At 37.9% G+C, this 21328-nt stretch overlaps 1 protein-coding gene across 4 annotated transcripts in view; it reads right to left on the bottom strand.

The window, feature by feature from the left end:
- TMEM161B (transmembrane protein 161B) overlaps nucleotides 1–20775 on the bottom strand; it is a 69249-nt gene extending 48474 nt beyond the window's left edge. For 2 of the 4 annotated variants that reach the window (XM_032335801.1, XM_032335800.1), the window contains exon 1: nucleotides 20609–20771. Coding sequence is in view for 2 of the 4 variants with exons in the window: in XM_032335799.1 (XP_032191690.1) it covers nucleotides 20609–20611 (3 nt within the window). In the remaining 2 variants the exon portion in view is untranslated. Of the gene's footprint in view, nucleotides 1–20608 lie in introns of all 4 variants that reach the window. The other 2 variants (XM_032335799.1, XM_032335798.1) reach the window with 2 other exon arrangements.
- Nucleotides 20776–21328: the final 553 nt, after the last annotated feature.

Genomic DNA, 21328 nt, shown 5'->3' with positions numbered 1-21328 from the left:
AAGTAACTCAAAACCTTCTGCCCACTCCTTATACCTCCAATCTCCCTCAATCTTCTAACTCTCCACTCAGTAGAGGACATCTTGAACTTCACAAAGAAAGTATGTATCACTGGTGCACATGGGTGGTTCAGTCAGGGAAGCATCAGACTCTTGATTTCGTCTCAGGTCATGATCTCAAGGTTGTGAGATCGAGCCCCAGGTGGGGCTCCCTGCTGAGCAGGGAGTCTATCCAAGATTCTCTCTTCCCCTCTGATCCTCCCACCCCACTCTCAAATAAATCAATGAAAGAAAGAAAGAAAGAAAAGAAACACCATCAAATGGGAACTTTCACTTGCTACCAACAAGCTCACAATCACTTGTATCTGCACCCATCTTTTCCTGCACCCTCTAGAAATAATGGAACATCTTCTATACAAATCTCTGCATCTGTGCTTCAGAGTCTATCCTCTTGATTTTCAGGAACCTCAATTACTGAATAGTTTACTTAATATATTTTCTTTAATCTCTTCTGTATCTGAATCCTTCCTACCAGCATTGTAGCATCTGTATGTCTCTCTCATCTTTCTGCAATAAAACAATAATTTTCCCTCATTCTATAGCCCTCTTCCTTCATACTCACAGCTACTTGACAAAAGACTTGTTTTCACTATTTCTATGTTCTTATGCCCCCACACAGTTCCTATTTGACTTGTGCTTCAGCCCATTCCACTGAAACATCTACCATCAAGATCACTTTATCTTGCAAAATTACTTTTCCTTATTTTAAATCACAGCAGTATCCCACAACATCTACAACATGCCTTACTTTACTCACAGCATGACAAACAATTCTTCATACTCCTCTTTGCTAGCTCTTCCCTCTATCCAAGCAGTCCAAAAATAAAGTTGAATTCCTACCTCAAACCTATTAAACCAAAAAAGTCCATAGAAAATATAAAAGTGTTTAAAAAGAAGCAGTACAGTATACAGGCTTAAGAACACGGATTCTAGACCCAAGCTGCCTGGGAAAAATCAGCTATCTACGACTTGCATGACTTTTCACAAGTTACTTAAACATTTTGTACTTCTATTATGTCTCCTATAAAATAAAGCTACTAATTCAACCTACCTAACGTGGTTAGGGATTATGCCTAACACAGAGTAAACTCAATATGTATTAGTACTTTTTGTTGTTAATGTCACTGTTATTACTACTATTGTAGGATAACTCTTTTAAAGTCTTTGTTTTAATTCTATAAGACAACTTTTTAAATTTCAAGACAGAGAATAAATATCATAAAATGACAAGTCTCCTAAGTAATAAAAAAACCAAGTAAGTTGAAAAAAATCACACTTCATTAATTATAACAAACTGTTTGACTGACTGTTCATCACTGTAATAAATGTACTATTGTGGAGTGAACCAGTGATGGGGGGAAATCATGGTGGGGGATGGTTAAACATGTACAAGGAAAGGGTATACAGGAACTCTCTTGTACTTTCTATTAATTTTGCTGTGAACCAAAAACTGCTTTATTAATTAAAAAAATCAAATTTCTGTAATAGAGAACAGTATCATGTCAAATGACTAACTGGGAAAGGCATTTGTAACTCACATCACTAAGGGATTACTTCCTTATATTATAAATAGAGTTCTCATGAATCAACTACAGTAGTCCCCCCTCCCACTCCGACCCACCCACCCCCCATTCTGCAGATGTTCCAAGACCCCCTTTGAATATCTAAAACCTTGGATAGTATCAAATCCTATATACACAATTTTTTTTCCTTTAAGCTTTTTCTTTTAAAAAAAATTAAACTTAATTAATATATAATGTAGTCTTGGTTTCAGAGGTAGTTTAGTGAGTCATCGGTCTTATATAACACCCAGTGCTCATCACATCACATGTCCTCCTTAATGTCCACCACCCTCCCCTCCAGCAACCCTCAGTTTGTTTCCTATGATTAAGTCTCTTATGGTTTGTCTCCCTCTCTAATTTTGTCTTTATTTTTCTTCTCTTCCCCTATGCTGCTGTTTTTTCTTAAATTCCACGAGTGAGATCATGTAATTGTCTTTCTGGCTGATGTATTTCGCTTAGCATAATACCCTCTAGTTCCATCCACGTCATTGCAAATGGCAAGATCTGATTTTTTTTGAAGGCTGAGTAGTATTCCATTGTACGTATATGTTACATCTTCTTTAACCATTCATCTGTTGATGTACATCTGGGCTCTTTCCATAGTTTGGCTACTGTGGACATTGCTGCTATAAACACTGGGGTGTACATGCTCCTTCGGATCACTACATTTGTATCTTTGGGGTAAATATCCAGTAGTGTGATTGCTGGGTCGTACGGCAGCTCTATTTTCAACTTTCTGAGGAACCTCCATACTGTTTTCCACAGTGTGTGCACCAGCTTACATTCCCACCAACAGTGTAAATGGGGAATCCTTCCACATCCTCACCAACGTCTGTTGTTTCCTGACTTGTTAATTTTAACTATTGTGACTGGCGCAAGGTGGTATCTCATTTTGATTTTGATTTGTATTTCCCTCATGCTGAATGATGTTGAACATTTTCTCACACACAGTGTTTTTTTCTATACATACATACCTACAATAAAGTTTAATTTATAAATTAGGTTCAATAAGAGATTAAGAATTGTTAATAACAAAAAAGAACAATTAAAATGACATACTGTAACATAAGTTAAATGAATGTGTTTTCTGTCAGAAGATATCTTATTATTCTATAGTTATCCTACGTGATTAGATGAAATGAGATGAATGTCCCAGGCATTGTGATACAGTATTAGGTTACTACTGACCTTCTGTTGGTATGTCAGAAGGAGAACCATCTGCTTCCAGACCATGGTTGACAGCAGGTAACTGAAACCATGGAAAGGAAAACCCAGGATGGTAGGCTGGGGGAGGGGGATGGCGGGTAACTACTGTACTAAAAAACCAAATGCCTAATTAAAAAATGAGGAAAAAACATGAACAGATAGTTCTCCAAAAAAAATGTAAAAATGGCTCTTAAACAGGACTGCTTTTAAAATGCTTCTGAAACCTGCCTCAACCCTGGTTTTTACTGTGGATATTTTACTGCCTTAAATTCTACCAACTGGGTTAAAGTTCAGACCACTTTTATATTCACCTAACATCAAAGGTTACATTTTTACCTTTCTACTTTCACATTTCCTATCACTTGAATTTACTATCCTATTTTCTGTGTAGTTTGTGATAGAAGTTCTGCAATCTCCATACAATGAATGCCATTACAAAGAACTCTCTCAGGCAGAACAAGGCCAAGAAATATATTAACGAGTATGTCAGAAGGTTGGTCTATTTGAGATTATATACGTAAAAGCAGAAAATATGTTTTTAGTCAGGAAAGTTTTGTGGACAAAACTCAGTCTAGTCTTTAAAGCAATAAGTGATAGTATCACAGAATCTTCAAGGTCATTTTGTATAATCTCTCACCAACATATACACCAGTTTATTAGAGTGTAAGCTCCTTAATAGCAGAAATCATATCTTAGTCATATCTAATAAATGTTACAGGCATTAAATAGCATTTCAGAAAGACCAATATGAAAAATATATATATGATGGAATGTGATGAACTGGGGAAGAAAAGAGATTTTGTTCAACTCTCTCCTCTTATTCCCAATCACCAAGCATACCACTGACAGACACAGTATGGAAGATGTAAATCACATGAAGGTAAAAAACAAAAATCAGCAAATGGTTTGATTAAAATTAGGAGCATCAACTAGGTTTTTACAATGACCCATACCAGATATAACGAACCTTTAAATTACAGCGGTTATCGGGTGCCTGGGTGGCTGGCTCAGTCAGTGAAGTGTCTGTCTTCAGCTCAGGTCATGATCCCAGAGTCCTGGGATAGAGCCCACATTGGGCATCCTGCTCAGTGGGGAGCCTGCTTCTTCCTTTCCCTCCCTGTACTGCTCCTAGGACCCTGGGATCATGACCTGAGCTAAAGATAGCCACTTAACCAACTGAGCCACCCAGGTGCCCCAAATATTTCTCATTTTTAATTAGTGAGAATGATGAAATAAATCTGACCATAAACAACCATATATTCCAGAACAGAAAACTATTAAAACTGCAGAGATGTAGTGAGGTTACAAAGTCCATCATGGCTGAAGACTCAAACACAGCCATATGGATCAGTGATTCAAGTAGCCTTAATGCTTTTATTAATGTATCAAAATAATAACTTGACCAAAAAGATGGTTTCAGTCTAAATTCACTGCCCCAGGCCCTGATTATCTTGATAACTAGAACTGGGAAAAGTCATTTAGGAAATAGTTCTTTTTTTTTTTTTTTAAACATCTTGTTTATTTATTTGACAGAGATCACAAGAAGGTAGAGAGGCAGGCAGAGAGAGGAGGAAGCAGGCTCCTTGCTGAGCAGAGAGCCCGATGCAGGGCTCATCGTGACCTGAGCCGAGGGCAGAGGCTTTAACCCACTGAGCCACCCAGGTGCCCCTAGGAAATAGCTCTTAAGCACCCAAGAAAGGTGAAACATTAGGGCAACTTAGGTTTCAACCTTTCCATATCAATTAACTTGAGGCCATGAAGAGCAAGACAGTTATTTGCCTTTAAGTCTCTAGAAGAACAATCATTTCGGACCATGGAGCTGAATGTGAACAAGCTCATTAAGCACCCATCTCAAAATAACTGCAACGCCTAATTGACCAATTACAACCAACCACAGTTCCCAAGATTACCAAAAGAGCAGAAAATTCCATGCCCTCATACTTCCTTAGTTTACCCAATAAATGCTGCCCCTCACCACAGCCTAGTTGCAGACAGTCTCTGCTCTGCTGTCCTGCCCACTGCTCTGCCTGAGGTGAATTCTTTTAGAGCCTGTGCTGCTGGCCCCCAACCAATCTGAACACCCCAAATTTGGTGGCCCTGCCAATAGACTGGAGTGCCCACATTATCTAATGACCTTCCTATTTTTTGGTCTCTTGACTGTTTACATTTTAGTGATAGCTAAACATTTTGAGATAGACTTAAGGACACTCAAATAATTTAAAGGTATTAGTTTTATTTCAACCTAGATTTACACAAAACATAAAATTCACATTTTAAGCACTTAAACAAACCATCACTGAACAATTTACAAATGAGGAAATCAGGGTTCAAACAACTAAGATCAAAGTTATAGACTTGTCCAAAACCCAGACCCTTAATTTCCAACCTAATGTTTTTTCCACTAAATCAATTCAGTGCATTTGATTAACATTTGATGAGCAACGAATTTGATGATCATTAGATCACTCACACACAATAGGGAGAAATAACACAGTTCCTGCCACCAATAAGCAGCCAGGGAACCAGGAGAGTAAATGCATCATTATGATACCAAGTGATAGGCACAAGATTCTGAGAACACAGCAAAATGAGAAAGAGAGAGAGAGAGAAATTAAGGGGAAAAAAAAAGCTGTGAAAGGACATTTTGGAAGGTAAAGCCCAAGTCAAAACCCAATGAACTCAGTCTGGTGAGCCATCAAAACAAAAGAATTTAATCTGAAGGCTATAGAAAACCCACTAAAGGTAGTATCATCAGATCGTTATTTAAGAAAAATCGCTCTGAATAGCATGTCAAGAATGGATGAGGGATAAGCCAGCAGCACTAGGACAGCTAAGATCAGGAAAGGAAGAGCTGTACTAAAGGCAGTAGCAGTACTATGGGTATAGTGTCTTTTACTTCTGTGCTAAGAGCTATATATCATGTGACAAATGAGTTAGGGTCTCACTCAACGCTAAAAATCATGTAAGTCCAACTAATATTACTATAGAAATTATTTACATCTATATATAATAAAAGCAAACAAAAATTTAATTTACAAGTACAGGCTGTCTGCCTAACATACGTCCAATATCCTGCTGGCTGTTATCAGCAACTTGGCAGAGCAATTTTTTGTTTCACTATTATATCCCAAATACTTAGCAAAATGACACTTAGAATAGTTCAAGGCATGTAACAGGGCATTTGATATTTGTTGAATGACTGAATGAAAGGGATCACTTCAGAAGAATCAGTCTTAACAGAACTTAAAATCCAAGATTATCATACTAGATAACAAAAATTATGTCAAGAAAATATTACAGAATAAAATTGCATAGTACTATGAACAAAAGTAATAAAAATTGAGAAAACTGAATATGAAAGTTTCGAACAGATGAAACCTAACATGAAAACGGAAATCAGAGATGAAGAATAAAAGAAAGGGAATTCCAGGTTAAATGACAAACAGGAACACAGGGTAACTGTGGGACAGTGAAAATCCTAGCTCAACCGAAGCAAACTTGAGTATCATATGGCAAAGAACTGTGAGCAATATGATGAAAACAAAATTTTACATTGCTGAGTCTTTATAATCAAGAGAGCATATTTAGCTGAGATGTTTAAAAAGATCACCTTGGAACACTTTTAAGCAGAGGTATGAGGATAAAATAAAGCAAATAACATAAGAAAAAAAGAGATATAGCAATATATTCATCAATTAAAGAGAAAACCTAAGATTAAGGCAGAAGTAGTTGAAACTAGGAAAAAAAAAAGATAAAAGTATGTCAAAAGAAAACCAATCAGATTAACTTTGAGTGTGACTGAACATGAAGGAAAACAACGGTAGAATAAAAATGAGGAATATCTCAAAGATTATTTCAGGATATTTTAGTCAGAGTGACTGACAGACTCCTACACCCACTGGGCAGGAAAACTGTAGACTGAAGGAAACTCAAGTGGACTAACAAGTCTTAAGTACGTCTCCCAAGGACAGCAACCTGGCTTGGTCCTCAGCTTCAGAAAACAAAGGAATACATGCTTTGCTGGTATAATCTATATGAAACTGACTAACAATAATCAGGTTGTAACAATTTTATCAACTAATTTACAGTGAAACAAACTATCAAGGAAATCAGAAGTTCAAGTTCATTAAGCGTTCCACTGGATCACTGTCTTAATGATCCTTTGCAAGTCAAATTATAAGGAGGCTGCTTGGTGAGTAATAATTTACTTTTATTTTTTGTTTAAAGACTTCATTTATTTACTTAGAGAGCAAACCCATGAGTGTTAAGTAGGGGAAGGGCATGGTGGGGGCAGCAGGAAGGGAGAAAGAATCCCAAGCAGACTGCACTGAACACAAAAGCCCCAGCCTTGATCCCATGACCCCGATATCATGACCCAAGATGGAATCAAGAGTTGGACACTCAGCCAACTGAGCTGCCAGGCTCCTCAAGGTGAGTAATGAATGATTTAGACCAAAGGGTAGCACTGAGGGATAGCTCAGTCAGGCAGTGTTAAAGTTTAAATATACAGAATAGCTAGAATGTGAAATAATCTCAACCCTTAATAGTTAGTTCTGGATAAATACATTCAATTCTGGCCATCGAAACTTCTAGATTTTCAATTGATAAAGCTGCATTCCGATTTACTCTTTCCTTAAACAAAAACCTATCTAAAAGTTAGTCTACTTTTGGTATGTAAATAGCACTGCTTTAGCTACAGTCTGATCTATCTTAGGTCTTGGAACCAATCCATATCGAAGTTCAAGGTGAATAAACAACTCTTTCACCGTATCTTTCATAATTTTATCAAACTCTTAAAGTGTAAGCCACTCCTAACTGCTACCTACAAATTATGTGTGATAAAGGTATGGTAGAGGTCAATGCCTGTGTTACGGGAGCACTCCAAGAAAAGCAGTGATTAAATCTAAATGGGAGCGCTGGGAAAGCTGGTTCACAGAGGTGACATATGAACTAGTCTTACAAGGTTAAAGATGTATCCCACTCTCACAGAGAAGTTAAAAAAAAAAAAAAGTTCAGATATACCCACCTATACAAAGAAAGTAAATGGCATGATCCCAAATAATGAGCAATTCCATATGCTGTAGACTTTGATATGTATTGCACACAATGGACTTTTCTGCAGGTATTTAGAAGTAAGTCCATGATCTCAAGGCTAGAATGAACCAAGTCAAATATATTTTAGAAAGCCAAATGCCACTATGGTCTAAAATTAAAGCGAAAAGTTAAAAGTAACTGGAAGGAAAGAGGTAAATTAGAAGTCCTTTGAAATAGTCCAACACTGTAAGGGCCTAAACTAAAACAAGAGCAAAACCAGGGGTGCCTGGCTGGCTCAGTCAGTAAGCTCAGTGAGTGTGCAACTCCTGCACACACTGTTGTGAGTTTAAGGCCCACATTATACACTGACCTTACTAAAAAGGGGGAAAAAAAAAAAAAGCAAAAGCAAAACCAAAAAATAAAGATTTTTAGAGAAAAAAGGGAATTAGACATAAGATTAATAATTATCCCTGCAAAGACAGTATCATCAGTAAGTAAGGCTAAAACTTAAGTGATTATGTAGAGATAAAATGGAAAAAATGAAGATAATTATTTTCTGAAGAAACTGAGAAGAGGAAAATCTAATGGATATGAGAATAACTGACATACAAAAATATATAAAAAATATATCTTCATAATGGGGAAAATATACATGCTTAAGGCAAAAGGGAAGGAACAAATGTTGGGGGGTGGTGGTGAATATTCTAGAAAGAAGTGTGAGGGAATTTAATCACGTAAGAATCAGAAAAAGATGAGACCAAAGGTGTAAGCTGAAAAAACTTTGAGACCTTGTTCTACTAAAGAGAAACACAAATAGATACAGAGTTGTATTAAGTTTAAAAACTGAGTGGACAAAGTTTGAGAGACCTTGAAGAATAACCACACCAAGGTTAGGATCTTGACAATGTGACCGGGAGATCTAGAAACTCAGGGAACAAAGGTCTGATAAACTTATACGTGTTGATGACTGACAGACCCAAGCTGGTTTTTAAAATATTACTCCTAATAGGGTCTTTGATAGGACTGAGGACTGTCTAGATTTAATCGAGATGGGAAATCCTTCCAAATAATGCCAATGCAGCTAAAAACAGCATAAAACACTCATGAACAGGCAAGGAAAATCTTGCCCATAGGCCATTTCTAGAATCTCAGGGTTCATCACGTGGTCTACTCCAGCCTTTATCTGGTTTTTTAATATAGCTCCAGCCCTTATAGATAGTAAACAGGTCTGGATATAAAAAAAGGAAAACTTTGCAAAATAAATAAAATGAAAATAACAGGGTGCCTGGGTGGCTCAGTCGTTGGGCATCTGCCTTCGTTCCGCTCAGGTGGTGATTGGGATGGAGCCCTGCCTGGGGCTTCCCGCTCTGCTTCTCCCTCTGCCTCTCCCCCTGCTTGTACTCCCTCTCACTGTGTCTCTGTCAAATAAAGAAATAAAATCTTAAAAAAAAAAAAAATGAAAATAACAAAAGGTTATTTAGCGCCAGCAAAGAATTAGGATAAGGTTACCTACTGATTTAATATAAATTTATTAACTGAATTATGTGAAATCATACTTAATTGTTTTGACCTACAAAACAGCAATTTCATATATTTCAAAAGAGAGAAGGTGAAATGAGAGAAAGAAAACTGTAAAACACAATTATCAACAGCTCTGATCTGAATTCAAGCACATAGGTTTTCACATTTAATTGCTTACAGAATTTGTCTGGTGTGCTAGCATCACGTTTCATAGCACAAAATATGTTTTTTTAATTCTTAAAGTAAAAAGTATGAGCAGAAATTTTTGCCATTTTCCAACTCAGAATAAGAAATTTAATGTACTTTAAGGTCAAAAATCAAAAACCCTTAATAAAATGCCTTGGTAGTCCTAAATATCTTAATTAGACATACATGGTAGAAGAATGCATCAATTTGACCTAACTATATTCAGAAACAACAGCTCTAGACTTCTAACGCATTCCTTAGGGACACCAGATGGCTCAGCTGGTTAGGCGACTGCCTTCGGCTCAGGTCATGATCCCTGAGTCTCAAAATCAAGTCCCTCATGAGCCTTCCAGCTCCGTGGGGAGTCTGCTTCTCCCTCTGACCTCTCCTCCCATGCTCTCTTTCAAATAAATAAAAACTTTAAAAATAAATAAATAAAACCGTTCCTTGGAATTTGATTAAATTTAGAAATAAAACTTAAGACATGTTCTGATATAAATTGATAAAGCCAAAGTGGAAGACCAACAACAAACAGGACAAAAATAAATTATTTTTTCCACAAGAATAGAGGGCATTTTAATAAATTATAACTCATTAACCATTTCAACATATTAGTGTTGAAATTAACCGTTATTTATTTTAAAAGAGAATTTTCCTTTTACAGTAGGTTGAGTGAATGATACAGTATCTCATATAAAGTAATACTAGCCAAAAATTAAAACATTGATGAAGAATGAAATATTTTTAAAGATGTTAGCAAGCCACTTCACCTCTTTCTAACACCTGCATGTTTCATTGTAGTACTGATGAGTAACAAATAAAAGGTTCAATGGAAGAAAGGATCTTTAAACCTGATACTTTTCCTTAACTGTATTTTTTGACATTGGAGAAAATATTCTTACAGATCTATATCCAAAGCTCTTAGTCAAAATTAATAAATTTATATTTGACATTTGTAAGTCATCTACTTCAGACCAATTCCCAACACCTCTTCAACATTCACTGCATTTATAAAACTTTCCTTGTTAAAAAAACATATGCACAACTCTGAGCAGCTTTTATCATGCTCAACCATCACCAACAATTTGAGGGTCTCTCCCCCATTGAAAATGTATTCATCTCATTTCTAAAGTCCTAAAGCCACTCCCCAGAGAGTACCTAACATGACAGGCTTTCGAGTTACGCTGATGAAATAAAAGGATAAAGCATAAATTTGCCCACTGTCCTTCACTACATTAAAGTTCCTAGTATGTGCCAACCACTGAACTTCAGCATAAAGAAGAAAATTATTCACTTTAAGATCAACAGACAATATACTGCATCTCAGAGAAACAGGTTTATCTATTTCTTCAAGATAATCTTCTCAATTTACTGCAATAAGTACGCCTTGGAAATACTTGCTTTTAAACAAACTAAAAATTACAACTTTGGTAAGTACACAAATATTCATCAAATAATTTAAAATAAAAATTTCAGCTTAGCGCTAAATTTTAAGCCATATACAAAAGCCAAGAAAATTTAATGTGCACTAATGGTAACTATCAGAAACATGCACTTATCGCAAATATTTTAATGTACTGAATAATTAAACATACTAGAATCAAAGTAATTCTCTGTCACAAACAGCAGTTAGACAAGTATTCTCTGGGACTCATTCCTTATCTACAGAATGACAAGTGTTGGCAAATGATCTCCAAAATCTTCAAAGATCTTATTGTTGATGACTGCAATATTTTAATTAAAAACATAATGGATTGTTGGCATTCACAAATTTACCATTTCTAAACCACCTACAAAGCCTGTGAGTTGTAGTTACTGCTGACAGGACTAATTATCCCTTCTTCATAAGGATTAAATGAACTAACATTTATAGAAGTGAAAGTAAATCAGGGCTACAAGTTGATATGAAAGAGTATACCCAGCCCACTGCCCAGCATTCTCCCCTCAATGGTGGTGCATAGGAATTTCTCACAGAGATCTGTGAATACCAACAGTCCTATTGTTTTAATTTGAAATTTTTAAAAAGTTTATCTCAGATACTTGGCCAATTCTCTCTTATTAAATGATTCACTCTCTTCATGATCTGTAATTTTCTTTTATCAAGAGAACTAGGATGACCTTAAATACTTCTGCTACAATTGAGAAGCTCTCTATCAAAACCAAGAATAAGCACTCAAATAATATTTAAAATCAAGTTACAAAATAGTGTTAGTCTTAAAGAACTAATGTTTCAGTTACTGTTATAATTTAACATTATAATGAATGTTACCCAAGTTCTCTTATCTGTCCCTCCTGATTAGAGAACACATTTAGGTGGTACCTGGGTGGCTCAGTCGTTAACTGCCTTCGGCTCAGGTCATGATCCCAGCGTCCTGGGATCGAGCCCCCCATCAGGCTCTCTGCTCTGCAGGGAGCCTGATTCTTCCTCTCCCTGCCACTCTGGCTACTTGTGCTCTTACTCTGTCTGTCAAATAAATAAATAAAATCTTAAAAAACAAAAACAAAAACACATTTAGTTTGCAACTAATTTGTATTCTATTAGCATCTGACCTACCCAACCAACTAAGCTGTCTAGTAATAAATGATACAGTGAGGCTTCTTTGTCCTCATGTTAATTAATCTAATAGGGGAAGGGAGGAAAGAGACAGTTAAGCATGAATTAAAATGTATTTTTAACTATTAATAAAAGCAAAACTTTTCAGGAAAAAAAGTTATGGCTTCTTTTTTGAGCAAGACTGTATTCAGAAACAAATGATTCTAGTCATAAACACTCATACCTGAATACCTAAACCATAAAGAAACATTTTTAGTCAGTCATTTATACTGATCATAAAAATGACCAAAATCTTCTGAAATGATAAAAATATTTAATAAACATTCAACTTAGAGGAATTATGATGGAGCAGAATCCTCCAATGTGACATTTTCTTTTAGGAAAAAAAGGAAAGTGTGGCATTGCTTTTCTAAGTACATCATTGTATTTGGGAAACAGTGGCAATCAGGAGGTAAAAGATAACAAAACTCAGCTAAGTTCTATGTAAAGGGCAGACACAGATAACTACATAAAAAAAATAAGCAATCAGATTAGTATTTCAAAAGGCTTCTACTACTTAGCACAGAGATAAAAAGTGTTACGTTTATTTAAAAAAGTAAAGCAGCCATAGCCTTGCATAGTCTTACAGTGCCTTACTTGTGACATTAATTAATGGCAGTCTATAATCAAATATTTATAATACAGAGCACAACAGCTTGTTCAAGTTCCTTCTTCGTAAGTAAGTTCTGGTGGAGAAAGTCTCCCTTTCCTCTCTCCAAGGTCCCTTAATATTTTCCATCTCACTTTTTCTTCACAATCCAAACCTCTCTACTTCAACGAATTTATTGCAGAGACTCATCAATATCACCTAGAGCCTCTACTTTTTTCCCTAAAAGATCTTTATGATAAACAGTTTATGGTCAGCTGCAAGTAACACAGGAAGGTGACTTTTAAAACTCTCCTAGCAGTAAAAACCTTTACCATGTGTGCTGAATATATGGGAGGGAAAGTAAGGTAACCTACAATATATTCTTTTTCACAACTCAGGGAAAATACTAAGTTCTAGTTGCAAACAGGCAGTCCAAATGAAAGGAAAAGGAGCCCTCAGAAAAAGAAATGGGCTAACTGTGAGACAGGCTTGCAACAAGTGTGACACACTAAATACTTACAATGTAAGAAATTCCAATTCATCCCCAATTCTCGAAATACTCCTCACCTGATCAGTGTTACCAGAAGTTCATTCCTAAGCACAATGGAAACTAATACAGTATGAGAAGAAATGCTTTAACTGGATGCAGTTAAGGTGGAGGGAATGTGAATGACTGAATCTTTATTATGACTACAGCAGTGTCAGTCATGTTTGGCACCTGAGTCAGGCTAAACTTTAGTGCCATGAAGGTCAGCAACAATTTCTCTAATACTATATGAGATGTAGTATTAGTTATCAACTAGGTTGGGAAAGATTTTCTAGAAATGTAAGAGCATATTATTTCTATAGGAAAATGTTTCAGAAATTAATCCTCTCCTAAGTTAAAACCTATCAAATATAAACAAAAAGACTGGCAGAACAGTATAATGGCCAAACCACCTGGGTTAAAGTCAAATTCCACCACCACTAGCTTGATGATTTTGGAAGTGTTACTCCAATCCTGCTATGCCTCTATTTCTAAACCTGTAGAATAGAGGTTTAAAAAAAAAGTAGGTAAACAAGTGGAGGTTAAAGAAATCCAAGATTAAATACATCATGAAGATTTAAATAAGTTAATGTAAGTAGAGTAGATAAATACTAACACCTAAGTAAAAATCACTATTACTGTTATTGAAGAAAAGTAAAATTCAATTTATCCACCTAACTTCTACTTACCCTTAAAAGACTTAATCCAATCAATCCTCTGTGAAACTCTTAACTCCAAACTGAATATACCCTCCTATCTTCCCTTCATTCAACTAAATCTACATCAACAACATTCAGTTTCACATATTCACAATCACAGAACTTAAGTCATACCACCAAGGTCATCTAACTCTAATTCAAGCATACTTTCCATGCCATAGATTTATTGTACTTTCTCTAGTCATTTTTAAAAATACGTATGCATTGGGGCACCTGGGTGGCTCAGTTGGTAAAGTGTGTGCCTCTGATTTCGGGTCGCAATCCCAGGGTCCTACAATCAAGGCCTGCATCAGACTCCCTGCTCCGTGCAGAGTCTGCTTCTCCCTCTCCCTCTGACCCTCAACCATGCTTGTGCTCTCATGTGCTCTCTGTCAGATGAATAAATTTTTTTTTAAATCGTAAAAAAAAAAAAAAATACAGGTGTATGAGCAGATAGGTTTTTCATATTACGTAAAGATTTTTTAAAAATAAATAAAACTTTATCATAGGACATTAAGATCCTGAGTCTCCATATCAAAGTATCAAAAGCTGAAATGATTTCAGGTTATTCTAAATCTTTTCTTTATGGGCCAAACACAAAAGATATTTTATCTACCTTAACAATGGAATTACTAAGTCTGTTTTATATAACTGAAAGACATGAATACAAAATCAGGGTATTTTGAGTGAATCAGTCGTATTCTCTCAAGAACTACAGGTTAGCTTAAAAGACTAAACACAGGTGGCACAGTGGCAACCTGGGTGGCTCAGGTGGTTAAGCACCCAACTCTTGATTTCTTCATGATGATCCAGCCCGAGTCAACCTTCACCCTCAGCCTGGAGTCAGCTTGAGAATCTCTCTCTTCCTCTGCCCCTCCCTGCCCTACTCTCTCTCATCTCTTTAAAATAATTAAAAAAAAAAATAGGTGGCATAAATCAATCTACTAAATATCACCTACTACCAGAGCCTTTTAAAAAAAATATTCTCCTGTTCATTCTTTGGAAAAATGATTAATGTTTAACTTTACTTAAAGAATTACAGGGTGCCTGGGTGGCTCAGTTGGTGAAGCAACTGCCTTCGGCTCAGGTCATGATCCTGGAGTTCCTGGATTGAGTCCCGCAACAGGCTCCTGGCTTGGCAGGGAGTCTGCTTCTCCCTCTGACCCTCCCTCTTCTCATGCTCTCTCTCTTTCTCTCTCAAATAAATAAAATCTTAAAAAAAGAAAGAAAGAAAGAAAGAAAGAATTACACAGCTACAGACAATACAAGCTTTGTGGCCAGTATTACAGGACTTTTTTAGGGCACAGTTCATAAATATGTACTCACAGATACCAGGCATATATGACTCTCATATTTGTTCCAATGTCACCTCTTCGTTAAGGCTTTCCCTGAATGCCCTATCTAAAATAACCAACCTAATCATTTTCTATCCCTTACCCTACTTTATCTATCTTTGTTGCATTTATCACCACCAACACATATTATGTCTCATTTGATTATCATCAGAATCTCCCAGTAAGGCATAAGCTCCACAAAGGCAGGATTGTCTCTGTTTAATAAACAGTTATATCCCTGTTGCCAAGAATATAGATATAGCTGACATACAGACAATGCTTAATAAATAATGAATGATTGACTTAATAATACTTTTGAGACAAAAGCATGACTTTTAAATGTTGGGTGAACAAAAAGTATTATCATTCCAATCAAAACCAAGAGAATGTTCCTTTTACCAGAACTTCAAAGATTTTTTTTCCCCCTAACTCAAGGGCAGGTGGTGATACATAAAGAGTAGAAAGACAATTTACAGACAAGTTTATTTCTTCAAAGCTTCTTGGCAACAAGTTGTGTTCATGCTTGATTTACTAAACATGGGCAAAACCACAGCACTATATTAAGAAGATTAAAAAAAAATCACTCTTAGAAATGAATACTTTCAAATATCTTCTGATTTTCTAAAATCAACTAAACTTCCCTTTATGCTTTTACTCCAGGCCAAACAAAAGAACTAAATTACTTAAAAAGTGGACCATAGTCCAGAGTATAAGCTAGTATTTAAAAATTAATCTTGAATCCACCAAATGCTAACCAAAAGAATAGGGTCTACTTCTTTATTTATTTTTCTTTTTTTTTCTTTCTTTTTTTTTTTTTTTTTTGAAAAGAAAGTGAGAAAGGGCTAGTGGAAGGAAGAGGGAGAGCCTTAGTTCTTAAGATTTATGTGGGTTAGATCTCACAACCACTGAGATCATGACCTGAGCAAAAATCAAGAGCCGACACTTACCCAACAGAGCCACCCAGGCACCCTGAACAGTCTCCATTATTTGAGCTAAGCTTCTTTAGGACAGAAGCAGTGGAGAGAAGTCACAGGAAAAGTCAGAGAACTGAGAAGAAACACACATCTCTGCCACCGTACCGCTAACTGATAAAAATCCTGAAAATTTATCCCTCAATATACACATGTCCATTCACCAAGCAAAATGACATTCTGGTCATAAAACACACCTTAACAAATTTAAAATAACAGAAATCACACAACATCTGCCCTCAGATCACAATGCAATTAAACTCGAAATCAGCAACAGAAAGTAACTGGAAAATCCCCAAACATGTCAAGACTAAATAACACACTTTTAAAATAACACAAGGTTCAAAAAGGAAAACTCAAGACAACTTCAAAATATTTTTAATTACATGAAAACACAACTGATCAAAATTTATGAGATGCAGCATAAGCAGCGCTTAAATGGAAATTTATAGCACTGAATGCAAATGTTAGGAAAGACGATCTAAAATCAAACACCAAGTTCCACCTTAGGAAACCAAAAAAAAACAACAAAAAAAACCCAACAGATTAAATCCAAAGCAAGCAGAAAGAAAAGAAATAATAAATAGAGCAGGAATCAATAAAATTGGAAAAAAATCAATACAGAAAAATCGATGAAACCAAAAACTGGTTCTCTGAGAAGATCAATAAAATCAATAAGCCTCTATCCAGACTAAATGAGAAAATGGAAAGGACACAAATTATTAGTATCAGAAATGAAAGGTGTCATCACTACAGACCCTGTGGACATTAAAAGACTAATAAAGGAGCACTATGAATAACTCTGCCCACAGATTTTATTTTACTTTTTAGAGATTTTATTTATCTGAGAGAGAAAGAGCATACACATACACATACAGCAGAGGAAGGGGCAGAAGGAGAGGCAGAAACAAAATCCCGGCTGAGCAGGGAGCCCAACTTGGGGTTCAATCCCAGGACCTCAAGATCATGACCTAAGCCAAAGGCACTCTCTCTCTCTCTCTCTCTCTCTCTCAAATAAATAAATAAATAAATAAAATCTCTTAAAATAAATAAGTATGGGGTGCCTGGGTGGCTCAGTCGTTAAGCTTCTGCCTTTGGCTCAGGTCATGATCCCAGAGTCTTGGGATCCAGCCCTGCATCAGGCTCCCTGCTCTGCAGGAAGCCTGCTTCTCCCTCTCCTGCTCCCCCTGCTTGTGTTCCCTCTCTTACTATCTCTCTCTCTGTCAAATAAGTAAATAAAATCTTTACAAAGAAAATAAATAAGTAAAATCAAGGTGTCCCAAGGCTTCACTCTCCATTCTGGAGTAGTATTTAAGACAGTACTGAAATACATGCCCAAACAGATCTACAAAGATCCCAAAGATTCCTACATAATGTATTTTTTTAAAAAGAAAGTAAAGAAAAGATGACAAAACAAAAGAAACTTGAAAAATCAAAAGCCCGAGGGGGAAGGGGAGGTGGATCCTGGTGGCTCAGTCAGTTAGGCATCTGCCTTCCGCTCAGGTCACAATCACAGGGTCCTGGGATGGAGCCCCACATTAGGCTCCTTGCTCACCAGGGAGCCTACTTCTACCTCTCCCTCTGCCTAAGGCTCCCACTGCTTGTGCTTTCTCTCTGTCAAATAAATAAAATCTTAAAGAAAAATCAAAAGGATAAAGAAAATTGTGAAAATCAGGCTACATTTTATTTAATCAGAAACATATACCTATTCTGAAAAATGTCCTGAAGTCAGAGAATCAGAAATGTGAGTCAGTAGGTGTTTTAATCCCCATTGCTCTTATGCAGGAGGAAACTGGAACTCTTACCAAGTTGAGTGATTCTGTCAAATTCATGTAACTAAGAAAGGGCAGAATCTGGATCTTCTGAGTTCAAGTACTACATGCTTTGCATATCATTAGGCCCAAGCACTGCAAAGGTTCTTAATTTAACCAAGCTGTATTCAAAATAAATTCAACCCCTCACTTCATTTAATGGTTAAACACTTTTCTTTGAGGTATTCCAAGCACTGACCAAACATGCATAAACAGATATCATCAATTTCATGACTGGGAACACTAAAGTGGAGTTAATACAGAAATGTGAGCAATACCAGAACGGAGTCAACTACTGGGCTGGTAGCTGGTGACATTCTCCAGATGACATTCTCTTAAGTGACATTTTGAGAAAGAGCATGAGTTTACCTTAACCTAAAACAAAATTACAATTTTGAGATGGCAGGAGATGGGTTCTTCTAGTATTACAGAATATTGGAACAAATTCACACTGAGCTTCTTTGTGACTATCTTAAGGATTTTTATTATACTTTTTAACTTTTCAGACCAAGAAGTAAAAAACTGAGCTTCAATTTAGGAAGTGGAGATCTGAGTTTCAGTCCATACTATGCCAAACTATTGTTACCTTAGATAAACCAATGCTTATTTCTACACCTCAGATTCTTCCTTATGTAAAATTAGGGAAGGTTGCAGGGGGTGGAGGTGGTTAGGCTAATTGTTTTCTTTCCCTCCTTCTCATTCTACTATTCTGTATCTTTGTCTAATTTCACTGATACAAAAAGAAAAAAAAAAACCCTCTTTATGAATACAAAGCATTAGCTATTCACTGAGGTTAAAGACATACACAGTGCCCAAGATTCATAGGTTACGTTCGCTGGGAGAGCACACCAGAAACCACATTATTTTGAAGTTCTTTTCTTTCACCTTTTCTAAAAAAATTTATTTATTTATTTATAGAGTTTATTTAATTGACACACAGAGAGAGTAGACAGAGAGGCAGGCAGAGAGAGAGGGGAAGCAGGCTCCCTGCTGAGCAGAGAGCCTGATGCAGGGCTGGATCCCAGGACTGTGAGATCATGACCTGAGCCGAACGCAGGGGCTTAACCCACTGAGCCACCCAGGAGCCCTATTTTTATTTATTTATTAGAGAGAGAGAGAGCACAAGCAGAAGGAGAGGCAGAGGCAGAGGGAGAAGCACGCTCCCCGAAAAGCAGGGGAAGCCCGATATGGGACTTGCTGGGACTTGCGATCCCAGGACTCCGGGATCATGACCTGATTTGAAGGCAGTGGCTTAACCAACTGAGCCACCCAGGCATCTCTTTCACATTGTTTCTAAAAGTTATTCAGAAGTCCAACATCCAACACTATAAGCTGAATAATGTCAACATTTGGTCCTGAAAAAGCATGGTACACTGAGGCTAGATTACAAGACAGAATGCCCTCTGGATGAAAATTTGAAATATTTTATATAGGCAAATAATTAACAGTGTTGAACTTAACCAGAGGCCTGGGATCTTGGAAAACACCAAAGGTTAATACCCACCCCTACACCCCCATGCCCTTTTGTGCTCTGGAAAGGGCTTTATGCAAAGAAACACTGGTCCCCACAGGACTTAGGTAAGACTCAAAGATGCCCTCACTTGTTTACCTATGACAAAGTCAGAGACAAAGCCCGCAAATTCCCATTTTTTTGCTTCATAAATGACTGGATGAATGACATGTCCCCATAGATTAACCGGAACAAAATATTTGTTGCTCAAATTCTGGTTAAGATCCTCTTTCCCGAGCTTCCTGAACTTTGGCCCACCCTCAATCTGAAGCAGCAAAAACTTCTCTGGCCTGAGGATAAAACAATCTGATCTACTGTTAAATGGTACTTCCCTTTCATCTCACTTCCCCACACTAGGTTCTTTCTAGGATTGCTTTACTCCTCCTTAATAAAGAGAAAAACCTTTTTGCCAAATCTTCGAGACTCTTGCTATCTTACGGTTAGGGCATTCTTCCTAGTTCCCCAAGCCCTTGCGATATTCCTTTCCAATAAAATCTCTCCTTACCAAGTCTGAATTTTTCATTTGACACCCTTCCCAATTTCAAATGGGCTTAGTATGAAAGATAAGCTGACTTTCCTTTTCTCTTAGTGACAAGTGTGGATCTTCTACAAAAGAATCCGTTGTGTGCACCCGGAAATGCTAAAGGGATTTCTAAGATCTTAAGTTCTTGGCTACTATCAGGCTGCTAAGTAAAAGGGAGGAAATGATCAACCCAGCAAGGTCAACTCTGAGACCACCTGGCGCCACACGCCGTACACAGTGAAAGGACCACGAACATTCTGGCTACGTACTCCACACTCCTGGGCAGATTTCACGGTTGGGCAGGGCAGATGCCTCTTCCTCAGGGGCCCAGGAATTCCGGGACAGGTAGGGAGTCCTGCCCCGCGGTTCATCCCATTGCTCTCGCCCGCTCCATCCTCAGTTAGGCACCCGACTGGTTACCTTCACAGGGCTAACCTCCTGGCCCCTAGCTTCCCACTGTTACTCCAGCCTTCACAAAAAGACTCACCATGGCGCCAAGGACAGGTCGTGGGCCGAACGCCCTGGAGTCCCCGGGCCCGTCCTGTACCTTCCCTCCCCAACCTGCAGCCAGGAGCCTCTTAAACAACGCGAGGGAGAGAGTTTTCCGGCTCTGACGGAAGTTCTGCCCGCGCGGGACAGGAAGTCCCTCCCCTCTCTTGAACGCCGGCGACCCCACGCCACGCAGAGGTGAGGATACGCAGGACGTCCTCTAATGCCACTTCCGTGGGTGCTAGGTTAGAAGCTGGGGGCGGTGTTGACCTTGAGAGCGCGCGAGGGAAGCGCAGGCGCAGCTCAGGTAGGTGGGCGGGTGGCGCGCGGTTGCGGCGCCAGTGAGGATCCTGAGGTAGGTTGGGTGGTTCGGCCCGAGCGCGTTCTCGCCCTGGGAGGTGATGGAAGGGCAGATTGATGAACCGGCTGGGAGCCGACCCGAGAGGATTTAGTGAGGGAGAAAAACCACAGGCCGTGCTCGTGCTGGGACGACAGTGGTTTCTTCAGCGGAGCCACTCCCTTTTTACCTTTTCCTTTTCCAGGCTGACCGTCCTCGGAGACTTTCCGGATCTCCACAGACCTCTCTGTCCCTCTGTCGTCTCCTTCACCTGCTTTAGTGCGTCCTGCAGCCCTCCCCTTACGGCAGTGGAATTTGATCCTGAGACGTTTCTTCACCGTTCATATATACCAGTGGAAGCCAGAAGAACATCTACCAAGA

Source organism: Mustela erminea, chromosome 3 (assembly GCF_009829155.1).
Source record: "Mustela erminea isolate mMusErm1 chromosome 3, mMusErm1.Pri, whole genome shotgun sequence".
Classification (NCBI taxonomy): Eukaryota; Metazoa; Chordata; class Mammalia; order Carnivora; family Mustelidae; genus Mustela; species Mustela erminea.
Note: the sequence above shows the minus strand (reverse complement) of the source record. Positions and strands in the feature narration are given on the sequence as shown.